Raw genomic sequence first — 28,000 nt, 5'->3', positions numbered from 1 at the left:
GTGCCCTTACTACCCACACATTATTTTTGTTTTGTTTTGTTTTGCAACCCGGGACAAATTCTGCCTTCGCTTACAGCCACAGAGCTTCATAGAAACTGGTGGGTTGCTCTAGTGTAACAGAGTAGAATTTCATCCTATTCCTTTGACCTGTCAGCCAAGATTCAACCCATAGTTGCAGCTGCCTGCTACATCAGTTCGAGTGGAATAGTGCAAAAAAAATTAGAATTTGGCTCAGATAATTTTTGGTGGTAGGCCATGGGATGTAGTGCTTTTGAAAAAAAAAGGATTTGTACTAAACAAATGTAAAGAAAATTTTCAAATAGCTTTAGTGCCATCTCATTTTTGGATAAGTAAATTTATTACATTTGGAATACTGCATCCAACTCTGGGTCCCCAATTACAGAAAGGATGTAGACACATTGGAAAGAGAGTCCAGTGGAGAGTAACAAAAAATGATTGGGGCTGTAGCACATGATGTAGGAGGAGAGTGAGGGATTTGGGCTTATTTCATCTACAAAAGAGAAGAGCGAGGGGGGATTTGATAGTAGCTTTCAACAACCTGAGGGGTGGAGGGGTGTTCCAAAGAGGACGGAGAAAGGCTGTTCCCAGTGGTGACAGATGACAGAACAAGGAGCAATGGTCTCAAGTTTCAGTGGAGGAGGTCTAGGTTGGATATTAAGAAAAATTATTTCAATAGGATTGTGAAGCACTGGAATGGGTTACCTAGGGATGTGGGGGAATCTCCATCCCTAGAGGTTTTTATGTCCCAGCTTGACAAAGCCCTGGCTGGGAAGATTTAGTTGGGATTGGTCTTGCTTTTAGCAGGGGGTTAGATTTGATGGCCTCCTGAAGTCTCTTCCAACCCTATGAGCCTATGATCTTATGATAAATTGCTGCATATTGTAAATTAGTACTTGCTGAGCTAATAGATCACTTCAAGTTACATATGAAAAATCCTGAACGTGTTAGCTATGCTCAAGAATGCTACTAAGAGCCATTAAAGCCAGTTACCTGTAAATGGGATCCATAAAGAACGGAGTGGGCCTGGCATGCTGCAAAGAACCATCAGTCACTTTCCTTGATTCAAAATCACTGCCTTTCTTTTCACCAAAGACGTGGTTTTTCCGAGGCTCAGCTTGTTTTGTACCGCTGGCTCGACTTCTGCTGCCCATGCTCAGATCTAGTGGTTGATCCTGGCTTGTCACAGATGGAGCTGCTGGCTTTGAGGTTATAGGAGTAACTGGCTTCTCCTCCTTACGTTTAGTGGTGAGGTCAAAGGGAGACTCAGAGCTTCCCTTTGGGATCTTCTTTACTTCACTTGGTGACTGAGGTTCCATTTTCAAAGGTAACGGTCTCAAGTCTCTATCAGGAAATGGGTACATTGATTGAGAGAATGCTGGAAAAAATGGGAGGGGAAACATGGAAGGGTAAGGTAAAGCTCCAACTTTTTTGTCTTGCAGCCCCACAAGTCCTGTTGAACCAAAGTATTTTTCAGCAATAGAAGCAATAGCCTTTATAGAATCATTCACAGCTCCTGACACCGCAGTTTGCTCCTCTAAAGATGGTGAGAAAATGGAATGACTGCTGTATTCTTTCTTATTATTTATTGAAGCCAAATTCTGAAGAGAGCTTACTTTGTCTTTGAACATTTTACCATTTTCTTTACATTTCTCTTTATCACTTTCAATGTCACTTTCCAGATCAGAGCCAGAGGTGGTCTCCAGGTCACTGCCACTGGGAGTACTGACATCATCAAGGTCACTACTCTCTGACTGGTCACTGATTTTTTCGTGCGGCCTCTCTTCAGAGGACCTCTCTGGTTGAAGCTCCACTGGCTTATTTTCACCTACAGAGGGGTGCTTATTTAGTGCCTTCAAAATATCCTGTGTAGCTGGCAGTATCTGAGGATGTGTCATGAGGGGACTTTGACTTTTGTTTGTTTGGTCTGTGCTTGATAGTCCTTTAACAGGAGAACTAGCAGGTATCAAAGGCGGCCTGTGGTATAAGCCTGAAGGAAACAGACCAGGGAAGCTAAAAGAAAATCCAGGAGCTGTTGGAAAGGTAAGACCAGCAGGATGCCTATTGGCACCAAAATAGTCAGCAAGGCCCGGATTTGCATGATTCATATTAACCATGGACGTTTTATCCATAGCTGGGGTTCCAGGAAGTGAAATGCCTTGGCCAAAAAATCCTCCTGCTGCAAAATGATTCTTGCCCTCACAAAATCTCCTGTGTTTATTTAAGGAAGATGTAGTGCTGAACATTTGTCCACAGTCTTTGCACTTGATTTGGGTTCTGCAATCAGCATGCATGCGCTTATGACGACAAAGGTTTGAAAACTGAGTATAGGATTTATGGCAGACCTCACCTGTGTGTAAACAACAACAACAACAAATCTCAGGCTTTATGATAATCTCCTCTTTCCCCACTGAAATTTAGCAAAGAAAACAATTTGTTACTCCCCAACATGTGAATTAGGAAGCCATAAGGAGAAGTCTGTGAGCTTCATCTTGGTGAACATAAATGAAAACTCATTTTACTTTTTCCAAAGCAAGGCATCCAACCAGACAAATGTCTTGAGACAGCACAAAGAACCCTCCCCATAAACATAAAAATCCCTAAAATACAAAAATTTCCTTTTCACAATCTTTGTGTTGTTTACAATGTTTTAAATTCATGATCATTATCATTATTTATACACAATAGCACTCAAAGCTCCTGATCAGAATCAGGCCCCCAGTAAGCAGGGCACTGTGTGTACAAACTAAGGCCCTGATCCTGGAAACATATACACATGAGCAAGCAAGGGAGGTTTAGGTTGGACATTAGGAAAAAGTTCCTAACTGTCAGGGAAGTCAAACACTGGAATAAATTGCCAAGGGAGGCTGTGGAATCTCCATCTGTGGAGATATTTAAGAGTAGGTTAAATAAATGTCGATCAGGGATGGTCTACACAGTATTTGGTCCTGCCACGAGGGCAGGGGACTGGACTCGATGACCTCTCGAGGTCCCTTCCAGTCCTAGTAGTCTATGATTCTATGATCTGCATAGCTTTATCCATATGAATGTCTCCAGGGGTAGCATTGGGATTATCCAAATGCTTAAAGTTATTCACATACATAAGCATTTGCAAAATCTGAGCCACAGAAACAGGCATAGCTCCTGCCCCAAAGAGCTTACAATCTAAAAATACAACCAAGATATATGAAGGATGGGAAGAGGAAGATAATCAGATACATACAATCACATATAACCATTAACAAACCCAATGTTTTGCAATTACAAATGAGAAACTAATTACATGGAAAACTTGGCATTCCAGGCCGTGGTTTCCAGAGCAATCACAGTCTGGTGCCCGTACACATTTCTAACAGTCTCCGTTTTCATGTACAGTATTAGTGGAATGCATATGGTCTGTATGGTAGAGTTACAATTGCTTTAAAAGCCATAATGCTTCATTTCATATCTAGTGTAATTATAATGTTGACCTTAATGGTTCATAATGTAGTTTGCTTGTCTGTCTTTTGCATGAGAAAAAACAACATATTTCAACAACTATTTCCTCAAAAAGTGCAGCTGTATTTACTTGATTGTCTGATGCTCAAAACAACTCAGTAGATTTCCTCAAACTCCTCTGGGACAAGAACAATTTCAACTCAAAAAAGTAACATTAAGGCTACGTCTACACTACGCCTTCTGCCAGAAGAGGGAATGCAAATGAAGCACTGATTACCATTTTCTTGCTCTTCATTTGCATAATCTCTTCCGATCTGTTTTTGCACAAGAAGTTTTTGTGCAAAAATATGCGGTATGGACGTTTCCTTTTTGTGCAAAAACCCCTTGGCATAAGGATCTTGCACAAAAAAGGGGTTTTGCACAGAAAGGAAACGTCCACACTGCTTGTTTTTGTGCAAAAACCTCTTGTACAAAAACAGATAGGAAGAGATTATGCAAACGAAGCATGAGAAAATGCTAATCCATGCTTCATTTGCATTGCCTCTTCTGGCAGAATGCGTAATGCAGACATAGCCTTCGAGAAAGCCTAAACCAGAGAGAGTAAGGGGTGCAATCCTGTTCTGACAGGCCTTATCTACACTACAACATTTCCCTTGTCTGAATACAGTTATCACATTCAATGACATGTTAATATAGGTGGTGCAGTGGCCAACGTAGAGTGAGATATGGTACATTTTTGTAATGTAAACCAAATCACTGAAATGAACAGGATTTTGTGCTGTGAACAGGTAAATATTCTATAACCACAACTATAGGGTCATTATTGCAATGATGTAATTTCCTACTTTATGAAACCTTGTTATATGCCATTTTTATCTCCTTTAGGAACTTTATTGAGCAAGGTACTGTGATAGAAATTAGTGAACAGAAGCAAAAGGCTTCGTAATTTAAAATCCCCCCTTAGAGAATAAGGTCTAGACTCCATTGTTCTTCACATGTAAACATGTGAGCAACTTCACACATGTGAGTGTTCCTACTGAACTCAGTGGAATTGCTCTTGTATGTATTACTCAAGTAATTAATATTTGCAGATTCATGGGCTTAGTTTGTCCTTAATAAGAGGCTTTTCTTTGCAATTTGGAATAGGACTGATCTCTAGAGCTATGTCTACTCAGCAACATTATTTATTTCAAAATAATGACAAGCTGGAAGACTTCTTACTCTGACTCCTGTAACTCTTATTTCACAAGGAGTAAGGAAGTCCAAGGAAGAATGTTCTTCCTTCAACTTCCTGCTATGTAGACAGCACCAAAAGCCGAATTAAGCTAGGTCAACTACGCATTTGATGTAGTGGAAGTTGCGTAGCTTAATTTGACTTTTTCCCTGCTGTATAGGCAACTTCAATAAGCTTCCATTGAGACCTATAGAAATATGACCAGAACCCTTATTTGAAAGGGGGAAAGTCTGGCTTGTCATTTATTTGGAAGGTTCCTATGGTCTGTCTTACAAATAGTTTAGGCTTTGTTTGTCTGTACAAAGTTGTATGTCCCTTTTCTACTGTACTTTTCCACATAATTAGGAGGACTCCAGAGTTGTGTCATGCAATACGCTGTGTTTGACACTTTCCTGGATAAATAGAATATAAAGCTAATGCTGCTGAAACACACAAGCCACCAATAATTCTTATGTGCCAATGTTTCAGAGAATTCTGCTTCTGTCAGTAAATGTTCTAATTTGTTCAAAAACAAAATTCAGCAACATTATGCTGCTGCGATTAATTTTTTTTTGTTCAGGGAAAAAGTATATGGCTACACTTTGACTTAATATGCCCTATATCTTAAACTCTCATCTTTCACACATCAAAGACAAACAACAATACACATTGTGCATTCTGAGCCCTTTTTAACAATTATTTTCATGATTTGAGACAGGCTGACATAATTTACAATGGCTCTATTTTAAGCTGGTAAAGGAAACTGAATTGAATGTATCTCATCCTGTAGTGCTGGTTCCCATGAACTATAATCACGTCCTCTAACTTCCACTCACACCAGTGCCTGAGCTAACCTTCCTGCGCTTCTAAACCCTTGCCCTTGAGAAACTTGACCACTTGTTGTCATGTCTTGACTGTTTACCTCTTTAGTAGGCTCTTCACATCACAGCAACAATATGTCCATTGTCTAAGGGCCTGATCCTTTCAGCGTTACTCTGGCAAGATTTCCTATTCATGCCTCATTGCTATCGCTGGCTTTGCTCAAGTGGGAAAAGATTTCAGGATTGAGCCCAAACACAGGAAATGTGCAATGCTATAATTCAGGAAGAATGCCTGTTACACTATATCACTTAGTGTTCCTGTAAGATACCTTCATTCACAAAGAAGATTATGGATTTTTTTAAAGTACAACATTTTCCTACCATGCATATTAGAATGCCTGCTTTTTTCTTGCTACATTCCCCCTCCCCCAATTTAGAAACTGGATCCTGGTTAATTAACAGTTGCAGGATTAGCCATTTATTTCCTGTGATATGGCATATTTCACTGACATTTATTTATTATGCCTCATATAGTCAATATATAGGGCCCAATCCTGCTCCCATTGGAGTCAATGCCAAAGATTGCATTGATTTTCATGGTGCAGAATCAGGCCCACAAAGAAAAGTTAGGGCTAGCTTGTGCAATTCATGGGACCAATCAAATATGCCAAGTAAATTGGCTACAGTTGTGTGAATAAATGTTAAAAGTGAGGGAGAGTTCACACTAGTTCTTGGATGCCATGGGTCAAATCCTTATCTCTGTAAATCAGTGTAGTTTCACTAAAGGCAATGGAGCCACACCAATTTATACTAGTTAAGGATCTGACAATATATATATTTCATTCAAAAATATTTTTATACTCCTAAATACTTTTACAAGATTAATATGTATGGTTTTAAGACTGTATATTGCCAAATAATTATTCTCCATCAGTACAATAAAAATTGAAGGGAACAAACAACATTTTATTTTCATGGTAAAGTGGGGGGAAAAAACTTACTACAAGTCATAGGCAGCCTTGCAAACTGTTATAAAGTATGCAATTTAACTTGGAAAAGGCATAACATGAGTTTATACATATTTCTCTTTAAAGCAAAAATATTATTGAAATTATGCAAATACAAGCTGCAGATGTATATTTTGAAGCTCCATCCATGTAAGTGAGAGCCATGACACGAGACTTGCTTTTGGAACTATGAAATACAATCTATTGGTGTCCCTTGTGCAATATTTCTCTTGTATTTAAAATATTGAAGGGAGAAATGGGAAATATTTTCATAGGCAATCTGCTAGGTTATAAGGGCTTTAAAGAGTAGCTGTGTTTGGCAAACAAACTTTGGACCCAACCCTACAATCCTCACTCACAAACACATAGTCTTACTGAAACTTATGTTACCTGATGCTGTTCAATTTTACACAGAACACCCCATTGATTTTATTAGGGAACTGCACATAAATCATTTGTTCAGTATGATCCAATGAGATTACCACATGAGCAAGAACTATTCTGATGAATTAAAGTTTCATGATCTAGAGTAATATAAGGAAATAAAAGTTCTGCGGAAAGCAAAGTTTTGCTTAAAATGTAGATGGAAGGGATTTACTGACTTCAATAGCTTCCATGTATTAAAGATATAGAAGATGGATTTGACTTCTCTGGTTACAGTCTGATTGTATACTTGATGTTCTATATCCCTACCTTTGCTCTAAGCCACTAACATATAGCTACTGCTTCCCTCCTTGCAAGTTTTATCACTGTGTAAACCCTCGGCCCTAACACAAACCACAACCTCCTCCCCCCAAGGTATATTAATTCATTTGATGTGTAAGTGTACTCTCTACTGCAATTTTCTTAGAACCAAGAAATTACCTAGCAGTTAAGTTTGCATATTTTCTGCTTATTAAACAAATTACTGTAAGTACTATTTTGAATACATTCAGCCTATTATAGCATGTGGTTTCTATTTGGAAAGGCTGGAGATTTTGTGAAGGCAGTGAGTAATTATCGTACTGTTGGTGAGTTTTCACGCAAGCTTGGGCGGTATACTGTAATAAGAGACAGTTGCCATAAACAGACTGGTAAGGCAAATCACGGTGTGTGGCCTTGTGCTGGGAAACAGATATCTACTTTAAGTGACCTGACCCCCAACCTCCCCAACACTCAGAAACGCCTAACCCAACATGGGATCTCTATGTTCTTTTGTTCTGTAAATTCATAGCTATTATTCATAGTTGTTCCATAGTTTTCTGTCCATCACACTTTGTATTTGAAGAAATACAGTTGATGTTTTATTTACCAGAGATCACTGAAAAAATTAATGGAAAGCATTTTATGCATGATTTCATTTGAAAAGTACCATCGTTCTATCTGGAGCATGTGATTCAAAAGCAATTGTAACTCTAGTGCTTGAATAGTCCTCCATGGTAGGAAGCCATTGTTTTCTAATTATTTCATTTTTACTAATATTATTTTTTTAAAACTCTCTGTGATCCTGGGCAGCAAACAATAATTAAACAACAACCACAATTGGGTCTAATTAATTAGATACTTGCTAGCTCAAGTAAAGCCAAACATTAATAAATAAGAACTGCTCCACTGGCAGATCCACTGCCCTTACACAAGAACATTTCTTTGAAGTCATTATTACTCATGTTGATACATTGTCAAGACCCAAAGCACATGTCAGAAAACTAGTAAACTGCTCCCTTGGTGAACATACACTGGGTGTTCCAATATACTGAAGAAGTTAATACCAGAACTGTTGAAAGTTGATTGCTGTTGGCTCAAACTCCAGAGCACAAGTCCCTCTAAACTAGCATGAAATTGCAGGTTTGCCCCCTCTTCCATTAACCTAGCTTCCAGTTTCACCTTACACCTTTGCACTGTATTTATCTAAATGCTACAGACTAGTCCTAGTCTGAAGCAGTCACTTTGTAAAGATTGAATGAAATCACAATCAGTTTGGAAGAAACACCAAAAATGAGGGGGTTTTATTTGTTTGTTTGTTTGGTTGGTTGGTAGGGTTTTATTTGCAAACTAGTGCTGAAAACTGGGAGCTGGTTGGAATGAGGGCATGGAGCAAGGATCAGGGGTGAGGATTTTTAATTGTCTTAGAGTGGCATTGGAGGAGACCGAGTTGGGATTCAAATGGCAAAAGGGAAACTCCGGGGCATTTTTCTTTCTTCACCATATGGGGGAGAGAGACCCTTTTGAAGCAGTATTGAGTATCATGAATCCTAATGCTGTGACGGGATCTGACTGTACAGATCCCTGCAACCAATGCAATCAGCAAGAATCTTCACTCCCATGTCAAAATACAGGAAGCAGGTCTACGGAGGTCTACAGAGCAGGTCTACGGAGCAGGTACACGTTTTAAAAAGCTTGAATGCTGTAGGAGCTGTTTGTCAAAGGCTAGCAGCTTCCAATTAATACTTAAGGCTGGAGTTTGCAAAGGAACCTAAGGAAGTTAGGCACTCATCTCTTATTGAAACTGTCTAGCCCTTAGTATCATAAGCAAGTCCCAGCCTGACTGAGGCAATTAATCTTGTAGGAAGACCTCAGGAGCATTTCCAAAGCAATACAAATTGACAGCATCAGATACTTTTGCTGTTGTGCTTAAATCCCATAACCATTGAGGCTTTGCATTATTGGTATGGCATTGCCTCTGTCAAACCTTTCCCTGAAATACTTTGTGTCCCTGGGGAGAAAGATATTCTTGGGGAAACATGCATTACAGTATGCAGTGTACTTGGAAAGGAATAATATATAAAACCAACTCTCAGTATTGGACTACAAATTATACGGCTACTCATTCAGTAAGATGGGGCTTGAACTTGCTCCCAATGGGAGTTTCAACAGGAGCAGGATGGGCCTTCTATTTCCTGATTATGTTGCTTTTTTGAGACGAGACAGACATGGAAGTTTAGAGTTTAGTTGAAGACTTACATATAAAGGGCTTGACACTGCTGTGGATGTGCTTGTGCTGTTTAAGGCCTGAAGAAGTAGCAAACGTTTTACCACACTCTGGACACGCGTGAGCACGAGCCCCAACATGCTGGGAACGAATGTGCCTCTGAAGGTTGCTGGGGTCCGTGAAAACCTGCTAGGAAATGAATACTGATTAATCAAGCAACTTAACTGAAACAAGGGAACCAGCAATCACATAAGACTAGTTCAAGCACAAAACTATGTTTCTGGTTTTTAAAAGGACTAGAAAATGAAAACACCTAATATTGGCTGGATGGTATAACTAGATCTTGCTGTACAGACATTTTGACATTGGCTTCAACTGGAGCAGAATTGCACCCATGTTTTTACGTGACTAGCTGAATACTCTTTGGAACAGTGACTTGATATAGGGCTTGCCAAAACAAGGCTGTGACTTGGTCATTGTCCCTAAGCACTACTGCAATATAAATGCTTTATAACAAAAATTAATGTCTTACATCAAGGAAATTCTCACCTGCAACATAACATCAAGGATGTATGTTCAGAGTTTAGCTTTTTCACTACAAAATTAAAAATATTTTGGAGAAAATTTTGCTTCACTGAACATAAGCAAACTTGTGTTGACTTCGGGGAAGCAGAGTCAATAATAATCTCCATAGTGTTAGGAAGGATTAATAAAATTATGTATCCAGGAAATGCAAAAAGGAAAATCCACCTACCCATAATAAAACCAAAAACAAAACCTGTGGAATCATAGGGGGAAAATAATTCCTTAATTTGGTATAAATAGAGCTGACAACAACTATGCATGAATAGTCCACATAATAGGCCAGAGGCTCAGTTGGTTAAATAGACATCGCTTCTTTGGAGACAATACCGGTGATCTGACCTATCATTTCTTCTTATTATTATTTATCTTGCATTAGTCTCCTGTCACCTCACTCAACCTTGGGCTCACAATGCTAGGCTCTGTACAAACACTTAGACAGACATGGTCCTTGTCCCAAAAAAGCTTAAGCAGTTAAAATAGTAAAATGTAAACATAGCACAAAAAATAAAGGACTAGACTGTGACCATATGATGGGTGCTGATCAGAGAGCACCATATTGTAGCACTGACACTGAAGTCACTAAAAAGGGAGAGAGGGACTTTCAGAGCTACAATCTTCCTCCTGGCTCCCTGATGCCCTGGGGAGGGAGTAAATTGTACTGCTCCCCTACAGCACCAGTGCAGCTACGCTTCCCATTGTGATGAGGGAAAAGAGCCAATGCTGCACCCTGCACCCACGTTCCCAGTAATTCTTTCCATCCATGTGTGGAATAAATGTTATGTGCACCAACACATGTGCAACTGTGCACCACCAATAGAAACATGCTGTTGGCTGTGGGTGCTCTACTAATCAGCTTGGAGGCATTTGAATCTCTCCTTGGTGGAGAGTTTACAGGGAACACTGCTTCCCATCTCCTGTATTCTCTCTAATCTCCATTGCACAAGGTGGAAATCTAATAGCCTCATGAAGGCTAATTTCCTGCCCATGCTACAACCAGTCACTTGGATGGCCTTACACACCCATATTATCTTACATGGCTGTGCTACATCAATCACAATCTGGCCCAGAAAATGGGAAGGAACATGAGTTCATCACTGCATTTTCAGCAGGAATTCTTGCTACTTAGAGATAGATAACTTAAATAAAATATTACTCACACTTTTTAATATATACACTAGGGCTGTGTCTACACTGGCCACTTATTCCGGAAAATCAGCCACATTTCCGAAATAACTTACCAGCTGTCTACACTGGCCCCTTGAATTTCCGGAAAAGCACTGACGATCTACTGTAAAATCATCAGTGCTTTTCCGGAAAAACTATGCTGCTCCCATTCGGGCAAAAGTCCTTTTCCGGAAAAACTGTTCCAGAAAAGGGCCAATGTAGACAGCACAGATTTCTTTTCCGCAAAAAGCCCCGATCGCGAAAATGATGATCGGGGCTTTTTTGCGGAAAAGCGCGTCTAGATTGGCACGGACGCTTTTCCAGAAAAAGTGCTTTTCTGGAAAATCATCCTGCCAATGTAGACGTGCTTTTTCCGGAAATACTTATAACGGAAAACTGTTCCATTTTAAGCATTTCCGGAAAAGGGTGCCAGTGTAGACGTAGCCTCGTTCTTTTAGCAGGCCACACTAATGTAAAGGCTCACCTTTCAAAATATATTTAGCATTTCCATTCCCAGAAAAAGATGGATAGTTCTGCTAATGTGTTGCAAGTGAACTAGTTAATTTGCTTCCTCACCCCAAGTTTCCATACTCAAAACTTACTTTTAGATCTCATAAAACACACAACGATACACAGAGAAAGGCCAAATATCCTACAAATTCCTGTACCTTGGCACAGTTTTCACACTCATAGTGCTTTCCACTGTCATGGGACATTTGATGACGTATCAAATTGGACTTCCAGTTAAAAGCCTTGGGACACTGATCACACTTGTACTCCCTCTCTTCAGTGTGGGACAGCATGTGCTTCTCTAGGCTGTGAAGACAATAACAGGTTTGGTGAAGTTTCAACAACACCTAAAGAGGAACCCAGTTTTACCAATGATTTCCCATCTCATGTTAGATAAGAAAATGAAGCAGCAGGAAGAAAAGTAATTTTAATAGATCACATAGTTATAGAAACTAGAAAGGAAAGACCTAGAGAGCCTTATTCTGAGAAGTGCAACACCCATTGAGTTCTGTTCATCAGCTTTCAGAATCAGGCTCATAGTATCTTCTCATTGGAGTCCATCTCCATGCCAAAATAGTATAACTTCTCCTGTTTTGACCAGTCAAAGCTATTGTTTGTTTTTGTTTGTTTGTTTGTTTGTTTAGGAAGCTTTAACAACTTGAAAAATCCTTGTCATGTAAACAGCAGAAACAAAACAATCATTACAACAGTTAGCTTTTGTTGAAAGAGGCATTCTACAGGAATAGAGTCATCACATCACAACACATATATTGTTTCTAGTGATTTTATTAGATTGACTGAAATTTCTGTACACATATTTAATAGACCTGGCATGTCTATAAAACATTAATATTCAAAAATATTGAATAAGAGTGCTGAGGTTTCCATACAGATAAATGTACATTGGGTATTGAATAAAAGATGACTAGATGTCTAAATATCTATCTATTTTCTGTCTATTTTGCTGTGGGTATTTTTTCCATAACCACAAATTTCCATGATTTTTTAACCATTCCTATATGGTTGGGCTATTTTCTCTTTTCCAGCAAGAGCTGAGAAGCTGCTACTAATTGAGAAATTAATTCTTTATCTCCTTTTGTATGACCATGTCTAGTAGGAAGTGCCAGGAGGATTACAGTTAGATCATTTGCTAATAAATGTTTAACAATTTGTTATTATGGATTGCATTCTAGTACTCTCTAATACCTGGACATGTCTACCACATATGCATAAAGTCTCCACTTTCACCACAAGTTTTCAACATTTCAACATCCATTCAGTGTCTGTGTCTGTGTTTGTGTCTGGCCGGATTGTCGCAAGGTGTCACTGAACCACTATCTTAAAGAAATGCTATTATATTGTTGGCCAGCCACTTTTAAAAATGTTCTAAGAGAGCATCAGGTACTACCACATCAGGTAGTTTTTACTGATATGCAGTATATATATAATCTTTTTCTTAATTTCAATGAAGCTAAACAATTTCTAGCCTTCATTGAGAAATTAGGAATAACCCCATTGAAATAAGTGGATTTACCGTAGGATGAAACAAATATAAAAGAGATTATGAAGAGCTCCCTAAGCATTGCAGACTAACAGCATGCTCCCATCTATTTATCATTAGCAATGTTAAATGTACTGAGTAGTTTTGAAGACAATTGTTCCAGCCCTTTAATAATTTTTGTTGCACTTCTTTGTGTTCTTGGGGTTTGTTTTATTCCTTTCTGTTATTAATGAGCTCAAGCTACATGCAAACAGAAATGTTTTTGAATAACCTATATTTCTTATTACATACAAAATCTTCTATCGTATGTTTAACATTTAGGGGACAGACGATATCACAATGTCTTGTAAGCAGATACACCTTGAAGACTAGAAAAAGGGTCTGGTACTGTTACTACAAAGTGCATGCCAGCCCACCAATATGGGGAACACGTTCTGCAATCCCTCTTTCAGACAAAGCTCCAATTATTTCTATTGATGCAACAGACCAAATTTTAGCTTAGGCTCTCCAGTCTTACTTTTGTTTTCTTGCTCAGCCATAGGTCATAAAAATGTTTTTTTCCCTGTAGATGTCAGTTACATTTAACTCTACCAAATGTCTCTTTCATTCTGTCAAAAATGGCTATGGCTTCCTCCTATCATATTTCTCCAAGAATTAATTTTTACTCTTTCCATTATGCCAGCAGAGTATTCTGAATGATCCTATTCAATGTCTCTTGGTTAATTCTCCCCACCCCCAGGCACATGTAATATAGTCCTTTTGGTTTAATATATAGAACACTCTTCTGTATTTTTCTGCCTTGAATGGTCTTTGTCATGTACTAGCTTTTCAATAATTCATGTAGTTCTGGGACTGACCGTATTGGCTCTCATTTTTCACTGTTTCTCTCACTACAGCACACCTATTTATGATGACTCAGTCTTTGTTTTCTGCTCTATGCCTTTAATCTTTAATATTTTACATAAAATTTACATTTGTTCAGTGACACCCATATGTAAGATGTTGTCCTCAAATTCAAATGTAGAAAAGAGCTATAACACTTACATAATTTGCTATAGAAATATTTCACTTCAGAATCTGCTCACAGGTACACTTTGGCGACCTTGCTGACTTCAACCAGTTATCCCAGTCACTTTGGCTAATAATTACACATATTGAGCTGACTTTTGTTCAATATTACTCAATGAATGAAGCATTCTGCATGCACAACTGCACATGGTATTCAGGGTTGATGACCAACATTTGGCCAACTCTATTTTATTTTCAATGTGGCATTGGTAATTTTGTAGGACCATAAAAGACCCAGTCCATGGGGGCTGAGTGACTCCTATATGATGCAAAGCACCCTCAATTCAGACTGAGGGAGCTGAAGGCACTAGTGATGTAAAATCCCATATAAAATATTAACCAAATAAACTATATGTTTAACTGGTTAACCAGCCCGGAGCACATGGGGCTGCTCCATCTGGGCTATGCCACGGTGGACTAGAGCCACCTCTCGCCATTAACTGGTCACCAGTTAGCATCATCTGTTAAGGTTGCTTGTTTACACCCCTACAAGACACTCAACACTCAAAGGACTACTGCACGATACTGAAATCAGGCCCTGAACATTCAATCCACCAGTTTTTATGCATTCAAAACTCTCATTGTCAGCTCTCAAAGTCAGTGTGGAAAAAAATCCCAATAGAACTAAGTCCTGAAATATGAACCAATGAAGGTTCTTTGTAGTGAGAAATATGAACCGATGAAGATATCCTAGTAGAACTAAAGTTTCAGAGAAGTAGCCATGTTAGTCTGTAACTGAAAAAATTAAAAAAACAACAAATAGTCCTGCAGCATCTTAGAGACTAACAAAAGGAACTACAAAATTGAAAAAGGTAAATGTTAAGGTACAATTAGGATTAAATATTGTAACAAAATGTGCTACTGCTGCCGATGCTGCTTCTTATTCCAGAAGAAATGCTGTCCATAAAAAGGCACTGGAAATTTTTTCTGTATGAAACAACAAACTGCAAAAGGGTGCCAGCAAAAGATGTGGGTCCAGATCCTCTGCTAGTATAAATTGCCTTAGGTCTGCTAATTTCAAAGGAGCACTACTGATTTACACCAGCTGGGGATGTGGGCTGTGATCCCTGACTTTTATTAGTCAATGTCAGGTGCTGGGCCCAGCTTCTCCCCCAGCATATAAGCATCAAGTATCAAGAGACCTAGTACAGACGCACAGATGTGCATGTGTGCGGAAGTTATTGCAGGGTTTATTGTGTTATTTGCAACATTTCAATGTAATCTGAACTGTAATACATTATTTTAAGTAGCTGCAGAAAACAGCAGAGACAGGACATGTAACAATGCTTGCCATCATATCAAATTAGTACTAATTATTTGTAAACATATTTATATAGGTTTATTAGATTTAAAGATGAGAAGGAGCTTGATACGGAAAGGTGCTGAGTGCCCACACATCCAGAACTTCTGAGGGAGTTGGATGGTGCTCAGAAGTGCTTTACAAAACTGAGCCCAAAGTGCAGTATAAAAATACTGCCCTCACTCACTAGCAATGAGTCATCACTAGAGTTTGTTAATATTCAGTGTACTTTAATGTTACTGCTATTCAAATCAGATTAGATGAAAATAAAAATACACATGCTGTAACTGGATACGGGGTGCCTGATCCTTACCCTACTGAAGCCAAAGTCAAAGCCATTGTTTCTGTCATTGTTTTCAGTGGAACCAGGATACTTCCCTAAAACTTTTTTTTCTAGGAAAAAGAGGAAACCGATATTGTTTTCATGGGTCCCTGTGATCATCTGCAGCTTTGTGCTCCCACACGGTGATGTGTTCTATATATCACATTTTAAAATATAGCAGACTTACAGTGGCTAGTTTTGCCTCATTTTAATTGGTGTACTGTGGCTAGTTTGAGCAGAAAAAAAATGTTGTCAGCTATGAACACCACATAGAAGTGTTCTGAATTATTTCTGCCTAGGACAAGAAGAAGAATTAGGTCAGATCCTATCTAGTGTAAATCATTGTAATTCTATTGATTTCAGTGGCACTGTGTTAATTTACATCAGCTTTGGATCTGTCCCAGTTGTGTTTAGGGTCCAGTTCACTCACTGGTAAGGGCTTTATGATCAGTTCTGAGTGTGCAACCCACAGATAACAACTGTATGGTTAAATAAAGAACATTCTGATCAATATATCCTAAACAAATCTGATTTTTGTCATATTTATTTTGTTTTAGATCAGTTCAAACTCTGCACTAACTTACACTCTGTGCAATCCTTCTGAAATCAATACAGACTTGAGTCAGTTGTAAGTGTCTCATTTTAAGTAGCTATTCCTACCTTTGTACATCTGGAAACACTTGATCGCACTCTTTACATTCTTGAATTTCATGCATATCCCGGAGGTCATTCTCATTGTCAAGCTTCTGTTGAAAGTCCTCCTCCACCATAGAAAATGCTGAGTGAGGTGTGCTGCATGGGAATTTCTGATGGTCTACTAGTTCCATCTTGGACTCAAATAGCTGGTCACAATCCTCACAACGATACTGGCGCTCCTCTGGAAGGCAAATTGGTTGGTTATGTGTTGTAGGAGACATGGTGCAGTGAGAGAAGTTCATTGTGATGGTCTTCAGACATAATTTTTACTACCGTTTCATCAACTGTTCCACTGATTTGCAGTAAAACTTATGGCCATTCAGAGACAAGGAAGAACCTGAGAAGAAACTAGGAGAAAAGATATTTCATTTCTCCAATTTTTTTATATCAATGCAGTATAATCCATTATCCACCTTAGAGATCTCTGATAGAGGCTCTTAAAATTAACACAAGACACATATATATTATCCTCAGATACTGTGGTGATGGGAATTAGGTGGATGGACAGATAGAAGTGGACAGCCTCTCTACATTTTGGAGTGAGAAAAATAACTCAGGCACAGACACTTGCATTAAAAATGTGTCACAGTACGTTTGTGAAGGTTTTTTAGTGATGTTTGTAAAGGTGAGCTCACAGATCTGAATTTTAGCTGGTGCTATTTCTTATACAGTAGTATTCTTACTGGCCTGCAGCTAATCTTCACTGTGCACAAGAAATATGAATAAAAGTACTACAAAATATCCAGAGCTAACGGACGGTTAACTATTTGTATCATCCTAAATCAGGAGAATGGTAGCTTTTGAAACAGCATGAGACTTTAGAACTTTCTTTCTTACTCTCACTGACATATCACTTAGGCACTGTTAATATCTCACGGACAATATAAACCTTCATAAAGATTTGTTCTTGTTTCCTTATACATAATCTGTAAATATTTTAAAACTATATTTTTCTAAGGTTCTGTGTGGGTGTTCCCCCTTCAGTTCCTGGTAAGCCTTCCTTGTGAGTTAATCTGTGCACACAACCCAGCAGAATACCTCCACCAAGCATCTTCATTATTGTTCATGTTCAAAGTATATCACGGCTATAAAGCCCTTCTCTTATCATACTCATTCAGTCCTTTCCAGTTTAAGTCATTATGATGTACCATTAAGTTCAGTGAGAGCAGGGACAATCCCTATGTATTTCTAATTAATGACTACCATAAAAATCAACTAGTGTGATGAGTGCAGTTATTTTTTACATACAAAATCTAATAATATTTGATATTCTTATTATCTGAGTGAGATTCTAAAATATCAGTTAGGAAAGCCAGTTCCTCTGAACCTAATTTTTTTTCCATCTGTTAAATAGTACATTAACTGTCTGTGCCAAAACACATGTCCCAACTTTGTTTCTGGCCTATCAGTACTGCAGATGTAAAAGGTATGCGGGCTCTGATTTGACAAGGTACTTAAGTACATATAAAACCTTAAGCATAAATAGTCTGGTTGGGTACTCACAGGCTCAAAGTTAGGCATGTGCTTAAAAACTTAACAGAAAGGGGGTCAAGACACTACACAACGAAACTACCATTACATGAAAAATTATGTAGTCCTTACTGACCCAAAATTTCCAGTGAGGCCAGTTAGAGTTTGGACTGCAAAAGCAAGCCAAATTAATTAGAAAAAGTCCAGATTGAGAGTGTGTGTATCTCTGTGTGGTTGGAGAGCATTAATTACATTAACCACATGAAATAGTCATGGAGAACACCACTTGAAAGGAATGACATTTTCAGCAATGGCTTGACAAAGTGATCACAGAACTATTTACAGGCAGTCCCCGGGTTACATGGATCCGACTTACATCGGATCCCTACTTACAAACGGGTGAGGCAACCCCGCACTTGCTGCTTCCCCCCAGCAGACCAGGGAGACGCGGAACGGCTTTTCTCAGCAGACACCTCAGCTTGAGAATAAAGGACTGAGGGAAGTGAGGTATGGGAGAATAAAACTGAGCTCTGGAGAAATGTTTGGCTAGAGTTTCCCCTACAATATGTACCAGTTCCGACTTGCATACAAATTCAACTTAAGAACAAACCTACAGTCCCTATCTTCTACGTAACCCGGGGACTGCCTGTATCACCTGCCATTAAAAAAAAAAACTGCAGAGGTCCTGAAAGGGGAACAAAATCTTGCTCTTTTGAGCCAAAGGTGTTAAGCCAGTATAGAAACCTAAGGAAGCCCCTATGAATGATCTCTGGGGCCTGGTCTACAATACAGCAGAAGGACCACTTAAGAGATGCATCTCCAAGTACATAAATTACATAGCTAGAGTCGATGTATCTTAAGTCTTGTTTCTACACCATTCACACCATGGGAGATCGACAAGAGCAAATGCTCCCATCAACTTCCCTTCCCTCTTTCCTCAGAAAGAGCAGGAGTACTGGCGCTGATGGGAGTGTTCTCTGAGTTTGATTTAGCAGGTCTTCACTAGACTTGCTAAATTGAACCCTGGAAGATCAACTGTGGAAGCATCAGTCCTCCGCATAGTGTAGACATGGCCTGAACATTTAGACAATGGCTAATGCCTCATTTAGCCCAGTGCACATTAGCACAACCCTTACCTCCAACACAAAGCTAAACGGTGGATGCTCACCCTACCTGCAGTCACAGCTGTCATGCAAACGCAGCCCTTCACACTGCAGACAACAGAGCATTCCTTTATAAACACATTGGACATCTCTTGGAGTCTATACTATTTGAATGACTACCTAAGCATTTTAGGTACTGTTTGTGTGTTAGGGGTTAAAAATTAACAAGCTGAGTTACAGAAGAATAGTTTTACTCTGAAAAGGTGAAGGTTTCAGAAAGGTATAATTGAACTCATTAGATTTGCTCTTTGCATACATACAGGATCACATATGATCACCTGAGTGACAAAAACGTTGCAACCACTGTGCACGTGCATTAGCCCTGTACAGCCAACACAGCTAAGAGATAATGACCTAGACTCTATTCCTATTTACGCATCATCACAGAATTCTTTACTCAGTTCCAATTGTAAAGCTGATTTGTGCACTCAGTCACACCTGTTCAACCCCTCTGCAGACAATGAGGTTGGGCTCTGTCAGTGTAATAGGTCCGAATAGAATCGGAAAGAGAATGAGGTCATAGAGATACAATTACAGGAAAAAATTGTTGGAGAGCAGACTCTTTATTTCTACTAATATGGGAAACAGAAAAAAAAAATCCTATAGTGAGTCTTCAGGGCTGGTAGGTAATAATAGCTCTACTTGTGAATGAAGCAAGTCTGATTTGGAGTGCTTGAGAGACAGCAAGCACAGAACCTCACAATGCCACTTTTTCTGTTACATTTCCCAGCAAAATCACACTTTAAAGAAAACTTGCAGACAGGGTAGTGGAGTGAGTCTCAGGCTACAGTTCACAAGGGGGGCATCACGCCTTCCTGTAGTTTATGAATGGCAGAAAAGCCCCCACGAGTGATTTCAGACATAAGCTCATTCCCAGGCAATCAATCTTTCATTATTTATTTTAGGGGATTTTCATTTATAACCTTGAAAAACATTGAAAAGTTAAAAAGATGAACAATTAAGTTACATCATCAATAGGGATATTATCATTGTCAAAGACAAGAGTAAAATTTGATGATGAGCACTATTAGTTCATTTACTGTGAGGGTTTGCAGAAAAATAAACAGTTAAGTTTGTGCACGTGTAAGCTGTGCACTTGTGCAGCTGATGATATTCAAATGCCACTTAGCTGATTAGCAGAGCACCCACAGCTAGGTTTTATCTACTGGTGGTACACATTCACAGATGCCTTGATGCACATAAAATTTATTCTACACATGCATGGAATAAATCTGCACATGAATGGAAAATATTAGAAGAAACATATAAGCTTCATCTAGCAACACTACTCCAAACCCATTGATTTCGCCTAGATGTGTGACCAACTTTATTTTCAATGGACATTTTGTATCAAACTAGATAGGCTGGAGTAAAAAGTTGCTAACCGTGAATATCTGGAGCCATTGTTTCATGTGAATAATCTTCACTCTTCATGAATAATAACAGTTCCTCTCCTGGGTCGATGTCTGCTACAACTCTGTAGAATATCTGAAAAAAAAGAATCATAGTGGATATCACAAGAGGTAAATGTGAACAAAGTAATGCTATTGGGAAAGCAGGGTTTAAATATCGACCACATCCTCCACTTATTTGAATTGGTGTAGTTCCACTGAAGTGAAGAGACCAATGCCAATTTATATGAGGAAAGAATCTGGCCCTGTACCTTTTGCTTTCTGGGTCCTAAGAAAACAGATATTGCTTTTGACAAACTATCCCAAGAAATAAGTTACGTGATGGTCAGTGGAGGGTTGTGAATGTTGTTGTCAATTCACAAATCTTTTAATAATACACAAATCATCAATAAAACAAACTCCCTGCTGCTCTGCCAAGGAAATATGGATGTACCCAATGCAGCCTTTCCAGATTTGCATCCTAAGAACACACAAAAGTTCTGATTCGCCTCTTGATTACACAGGTGTTAATTAGGAGTAAGCCCACTGAAGTCAGTGGAATTGAATCACTTAAAAGCAAGGAAGAGAGAACAAGCTGCATTAAAATGGGCCCTCGTAATCATGAAAAGGGTTCTGCAATGATGTTTTATGAGAAGCTTGTACTATCCCTTAGTTTTCAAATGTGAATCAAAGGAAAAATTTATCTAGGATGAGAAAACAGCCCAAGGAGTCCATCGGCAGCCAAACAGCATACACAGCTGGTGATAAACCTACTGCCTGTGGAGTCTGTCATGAAGCTGGATGTCATAGCTATTGGAAAACTTTACTGAGTCTGGCATTTGGGTTATGTGGTAGTTATCAGGGAAGAATGAGGGGGAGAGCCAATGCAATGCACTAGGGAAAATAGGCACACATACTTTTTGGTCAGTGTGTATCTTGGAGAAAACACATACATGTGATTGTGATAACTGAGTAATTGGTACTTCATGAGAAGGGAACAAAGTTTATCCTTCCCCTATTCTTTCAGAAGGAAAAGTGTGTGGGGGGGAGGTAAGGTTTAGGTTTATACTCCTTTCTCAAACTACTGACTTGCAATACTAATTTTACTGAGACAAGAAAAGGGCAGCTGTTAACCACTGCCATTTAAAAACATTTGTTTACAAAGAGCCATCTTATAACTATCTGTTCTTCGCAGATATAATTATTGCACAAAAGCATCGGATTAATCCATGTGCAGTTACCATTTTTCCCCTGTAGGTGGCCCCAAAACCTAATTGTTTATTTTTTATAAGGGGCCTCAACCACAAATATGTGCTAAATATCTAAAAATAGCTTAATGGGGAGCTTCCTCTGATTTTTTTAAGTCATTCTGTAGCTTGTTTTGAGAACAGCAGCTCGCCACCTGAAGCCTGCAAGCAGTGCATTTATGGTGAAATAAACACCAGCATTCTCACTAGACAGACTGAGATCGTTCTACATAAGAAGTTCTGAGGAAAAACACGTCAGTCACAATGTACACATGCTGCAGCCTACTGTTTGCTGTGCACTGTCCCAATAAAAGCCATGAGTAGGAGTTTGTATACAACTGCCCCTCCCATTCTGTCAAGAGTACAACTCCCTTTTCCTTCATACTAAGAGATGTACTGGGCAAACTGTCATTTGGGTTTTCTTGGTGTGTGTTTTTATCTTTTAGATAAATGCTTATAAGTCACATGTTTCATTCTGGAACTCTATTTCCCTTTAGAAAACAATGGACTTCTCTCAACAATTTGAATCACCTCCTTTGTTGGCAGCTCTCAAAGGTTTAACTTATTAGCTTCCTTTCCAACAGCATGTTGACATTTGAATGGTGACATATTGGAACTGCAATGAAATCTTGCAATAGAGAATGCAGCTTTCACACATATGCCAAAAGGATTTTAAGGAAGTTCTATAATATTACAGTGTCATTGGGCTTGATTCTGTTTTGATTTATACATGTGTAAACCACAAGTACATCCATGAAGCTCTTGCAGCTATATTGGTGTAAAACCAGATCAGAATCAGGACCTTTGTCTTGCTCTGCAAATGCCACCAGTTTAAATATGATTACTGCCTAATTTAAACAAGTACATGAAAATCAAAGTAGAACACTCAAAATGATAGGGTGACAAAGATTTTAAAAGTACCCCTTGTAGGAGATAAATTAATATTGTAATGTGCCTTGAGGAGCTGAATTAACATCTGTTAAGTGTAATGTACGTATATATAAAAAGAGAGAAAATATGTGTCTATAGCAGTGATACTGGATTTACTTGGTGGAGTTAATAAAAAAGTGACTTAGCAACTCATCAATGGTGAGACCCACTGATGTGTTAACTTCACTGAGTTCATTCTCAATTATAAGCAAATGTTTATTGTTCTTGGGAATATGAGGGTGCAATGCCAGAGGAAAGGGAGGTTCTGAGCTTGCCTTGCCACATAGCTATGCTAATGCACCTCAAGCTTGAGCCACAAAACCTTGAGAAGATACTGCCAATTGTGACAAATGATGCAGGGGATTTGTGATGTGGACTTTGGTTCACCAGGGACTTGGTTTGGGCAACCAAACTCATTTGATCAAAGCCTGAAACCCATTTAAGTGAAGCCAGCTTTTAACTCCTGCAAATAAATCTGATGTCAACTTGCATCCACTGAATACTTGCTGTAAGCAACATTTGTTTTTTCCATTTATAAAGACAGATGTATTTAAATCTCCATCTTTTTTTTCCTGAAGTATAATGGTCTCCATGCACTTGAAAGGTAATAGTAAGTTATATATAGACAGATAAGCCTAAAACAAGGTTAAACTGCTGACTGATTAAGGGATGAAATAATGGGTGCGTGACATGCAGTCTTGGAAATACCTGACAGCACTCCTGCAGTCCTTCATCATGCAACTTCCTTTGCCTCCAAAGATAGTTCCATGTATGGGAAGGATGCATGATTGGGCGTGGAGTGGGATAAATGTTTGACATGGTGAAATCATAAATTGTGTGGCTAATGCACAGCAGAATGGTTTGAAGTCTGGCCCCATTATGGCAGCATTTTAGATGTCATCAAGAACCTGTTATATCAACCTTTGCTAAGCTTTTGTCAAATTAAGTTAGTCAAGTTCTGTGCATTTCTTCAGAATGTGCCTATATGCATACACACATGCTTTCAGAATGTGTGACATCACATATGCATGGAGCTATATTGCCCCTAATCCTAGACAAGGTGTGCCAGGTAATTGAGAGAGTAAAGAATCTTCCGTTTCCACTATACTCCCCGGCTACGTCTAGACTGGCATGATTTTGCAGAAATACTTTTAACAGAAAAGTTTTTCCGTTAAAAGTATTTCCGCAAAAGAGAGTCTAGATTGGCACGGATGCTTTTGCGCAAAAAGTGCATTTTAGCCATTGGGCTTTCTTGCTCAAAAAATTAAGGTGCCTGTCTACACTGGCCTTCTTGTGCAAGTATTCTTGCGCATGAGGGCTTATCCCTGAGCGGGAGTGTCAAAGTATTTGCCCAAGAAGCACTGATTTTGTATATTACAAAGTCAGTGCTCTTGCGCAAATTCAAGCAGCCAGTGTAGACAGCTGGCAAGTTTTTGCGCAAAAGCAGCCACTGCGGGAGAGAGGACACCACTGAAGTCTAGTTCCTGCCTGAGCTCTCTCTGGAGTTGTGCGCCCCAAACTGATCTTCATCCATTCTCATCGTTTTTTGATTCTGAATTATGGTGTGTCAAATTAGCCACCCTTTGCAGCTCAGTAATGCATCAACACCAAGGAACAGAGAAAAGCCATTGTTCAGTGTTGCCTAGTATTGCTTCCACTTGATACATGGCACACAATAGAAGATATTTCAGTTTTCAGATGTTTTCCTTCATAGCTGCAAACCCAGAACACAGGGCATTCTTACGCATTTGAAATGGATTCTTGTTTATACTGAACTGTGTTATGATGCATCAGCTTTCCTTCCAACAACCTTGGTATGATGCATTTCCTTTTGTGGCAAACATGGTACACATGTTGAACCAATTAACGTGTGTGTTCTGCAGCTAATTGTCTAGCCTGGCTGAGCTGGCATTTTGAAAATAAACTGGAATACCAGCAGAGATTAGTTACCTCCAAGAAATGATCTGTCCAGCCTCTCTGTTCACAGAACTCCCACTGACTTCATTTTGAGTTCTGTGAACAGAAGAGATGTAGGGAAATGCCAGCAAAAATTTATTTTGTAGATTAAGTTAGGTTTTGATCTTGTGCTTGTTTAAAAAAAAAAAAAAAAGCTCTCCAAAATGGTTCCAAACTACATTTTTGAAGCTCCAGAAATGACAAACTGCTTAGCTTTTTTTTATTTATTTCTGTATATTCAAAACAAAATTCGACCTGGTCTAACAATGTATATGCTGAATTGCATCCTAAGGGGATTTAAAATAGCATATATTGAACCCTGAAAAAAGTATAGTGCTGTTAAATGTAATCTTGTTTTAATAGACATTCCAAATATTTTATGTAAATATGTTTATACTGGGGTTTTTTCCATTTTCTCCACCCAAAACCAAATTGTAATTGTTCTGCCTGAGATATAGTGGGAAATTCTTCAATGCCTTGAACAGACGAAATATGTTGATTCGGGTTCTTTTGAACTAGCAAAAGATCCGCTATGACAGAGGGTCTGAAGCATCAGGAAGCCCTCTGCAAGGAAAGCTGACAGGTCATAAATTACTTTCAGACCGTATCTGTTTCATAGTGGTTCTCCCTGCTCCTAAAACCAGTAGCTGACTATATTTATAACATTATTACTGGTAGTTGGAAATGGTAGTATAGATTATATGGATTTTTGTACTATTAAGCTCAAAGATTTTTTGGGTGAAATCCTGACTCACCAAAGTCACTGAGTTTTGACTTCAGTGAGGCCAGGATTTCATCCTTTGTGTTCATTAAAGCCATTTTACTATCTAACTGTAGCACTAGTCCTGCAATTTACAATGCACAGGCAAAACAAAATTACTTGTAAATTGCAGAATGAGACCCTATGTATTATAGAAATAAGCCCAAACTGTGATATTCAGATCCAGGTTTCAAATGCCCTAAGATTTCTGGTGTTGGCTCTGGAGTTTTGATTCAGATAAAGAGAGGGCAAAAATTCTGAACCAGTTCTGGGTTTGAATTTCAAAAACCCTTCAATGTTGGGGATGTTTGAATCAGAGGACTTGGTTGATTTGTTTTTTGTTGAAGTTGATTTAAGGTAGTTCATTTATGTTATTGATGAAGGATGGGAGGGGGAACCAAACTGTAATGATGAAAAGGTAAATAAAAAAAATGAACATACACAATTTACTTTTAAAGGAATGAATAAGGCCTCATTGTTATGAATCCCAGTTTACTTTTCCTGGTCAGGCACTCAAAATTTTATTTATGCTTAATAGACTGCATTTGGCATGTGTAAAGATGACAGAAGAGTGAATTATGAATGACCTTCAACCTATTCAGGAAGTTGTAATAATTGAAATAATAGAGAAAATGCACTCCCTGTGAAATCTGTAGAGAGACGACTATTTCAGGCACTGCTGCCTGTTCGCTTTGAAGTTCTCTGTCCATCTCTGCTTATTCCAGTGAAATCTATACCACTCTGTTTGAATTCTTTATTTACTATCACATCATTCAATTTGCCATTCAGCCACCTAGGAAAAGTTTAATAGAACGATACCAGTTCTGGGGGGGAAGTGACACTTAGTTTACATATCTGAACAAAGTCAACAGTTGATATGAACACATCTGTTGCCCTTGCTGCTGAAGAAAAGTTATATTCTATTGCATCTGACTAAACCTTTTATTCTTGTATATACACAACAGCTTTGGAAAACACTAGGTGTCCCAATGATAGTTCGGAAATTCAGATAACAGAATCTATTCAGATTTGGAAGCATGTAGTTTAAGTAAAATAGGGCAGACTACATTATAACTGTTTTTAACATATGTGTAGTTCTAGGAGGAAGGAGTTCACTGTTTACATGTCTTGTACCCCACTGGCAAATGGACTGAATAGCAGTAATAGAAGATGACTATGTAAAACACAGTGAAAAGGAACAGAATATAAAAAATGCTAGGCGCATTTTTATAATGTCTATTAGCCTTCTGCTCTAGAACCCTGTGTTATTGCTTTGGAATGGAAATCTTATACTATATTATATGCATTATTCTCCTAGGTGATAGAACAATGGGAAAATTTACACTGCACATGTGAGACAAAAATTCAAGACCAAAATTCAAATGCAATAAATTTCAGGTTAAAGGCTGTGGGTTTATTTTTGGCAGTCATGGCCTCATGCATTTGATCAGCACAGTGGGAGGACAGCCCTTCCTATGATGCAGATGAAAGGATAGCTTTCACCTTCTCAAAGCAATATAGTGCTTTAAAATAGCCATCCTTCACTTTAAATTATTTTTTAAAACTGCTCCCCTCCTATGTATGTCTACGTGCATTTTTATCACCCAGGACAAAATGTTCAGTGGATGTTAGTATCAGTTCATAAACTGATCACAAGGTGTAAAGAATGATCTGAGCCAAGGTTGTTGGACATATACTAATTAGCAAAAGAGTTAAACACTGATCCTGCAGTCATTCTTCATGTATGGTGTCCTAATACCTACTGACTTCAATGGAGTCTTGTGTGTGAAACAATAATTGGATCAAACCTCCCAAGTGCAGTCTTTTTTGCTAGTGTCCAAAGACTAGAGTCCTAAAAGCAAAGGGGGATATACATGTAAGGAAATTGTGTGTCAGAATGGGACTACACCACTAAATCAGGTTAGGCAAGCAAGTGCATACATTCCTGAGCCCTGCCAATTGGCATTGATCTTGGAATTGTGAAGTGTTATTTCTGAATAAAAGTAGAACTTACCCAAAAAAGCAAAACAAACTAAATGGCCAAAACTAATAATAAGTTTTACATAAAAAATACTAACAAAATATGGATTTAAGCCCATCAGAAAATATGAAGTGCAAACTGATAGATACTTCTGCAACAGATTATACAATTAACCACTCAAACAGTCCAAATTACTAAAGTTCAATTTTAGATTGTAGGATGAACAACTTGCACAGTTGGACAAATGAATTCTGAAATATGAGCCACATCTATCTTGTCATACTGAAATAAATTAATGTTTTGCATAGGTACAGTATATAGAAGTCTTTCTGTTAACCTCAATGGACATTGAAGTAGACATTTAGGATATGTCTAGACTGCATCCCTCCCTGCAAGGAGGTTTACAGGATCTGTAGAAAAGGCTTTCTTTCTCGACAGATCCCCCTCTAGACTGCCGCTTTTTGCCGACAAAGTGCTGAGTGGGCAAAATGTGGTGGCCATTTTTATGCAAATTAGGCACGGGATATTTACATTTCTGCCTCATTTACAAT

General features: G+C 38.6%; 1 protein-coding gene across 6 annotated transcripts in view; it reads right to left on the bottom strand.

Annotated features, from left to right (window-relative positions):
• Positions 1–28,000, bottom strand: part of MECOM (MDS1 and EVI1 complex locus) — a 513,830-nt gene that overhangs the window by 36,340 nt on the left and 449,490 nt on the right. For 3 of the 6 annotated variants that reach the window (XM_006131720.5, XM_006131722.5, XM_006131724.5), the window contains 5 exons: positions 20,570–20,672; positions 16,516–16,732; positions 11,823–11,970; positions 9,438–9,594; positions 1,012–2,368 (listed from right to left, as the gene is read on the bottom strand). In XM_006131720.5, coding sequence (XP_006131782.1) covers positions 1,012–2,368; positions 9,438–9,594; positions 11,823–11,970; positions 16,516–16,732; positions 20,570–20,672 — 1,982 coding nt within the window. The remainder of the gene's footprint in view (positions 1–1,011; positions 2,369–9,437; positions 9,595–11,822; positions 11,971–16,515; positions 16,733–20,569; positions 20,673–28,000) is intronic. The other 3 variants (XM_006131721.5, XM_006131723.5, XM_025188972.3) reach the window with 2 other exon arrangements.

Source organism: Pelodiscus sinensis, chromosome 10 (genome assembly GCF_052426305.1).
Source record: "Pelodiscus sinensis isolate ZL-2025 chromosome 10, ASM5242630v1, whole genome shotgun sequence".
Taxonomy (NCBI): domain Eukaryota; kingdom Metazoa; phylum Chordata; order Testudines; family Trionychidae; genus Pelodiscus; species Pelodiscus sinensis.
The sequence above is the reverse complement of the archived record's forward strand: the minus strand, read 5'-3'. Positions and strand labels throughout refer to the sequence as shown.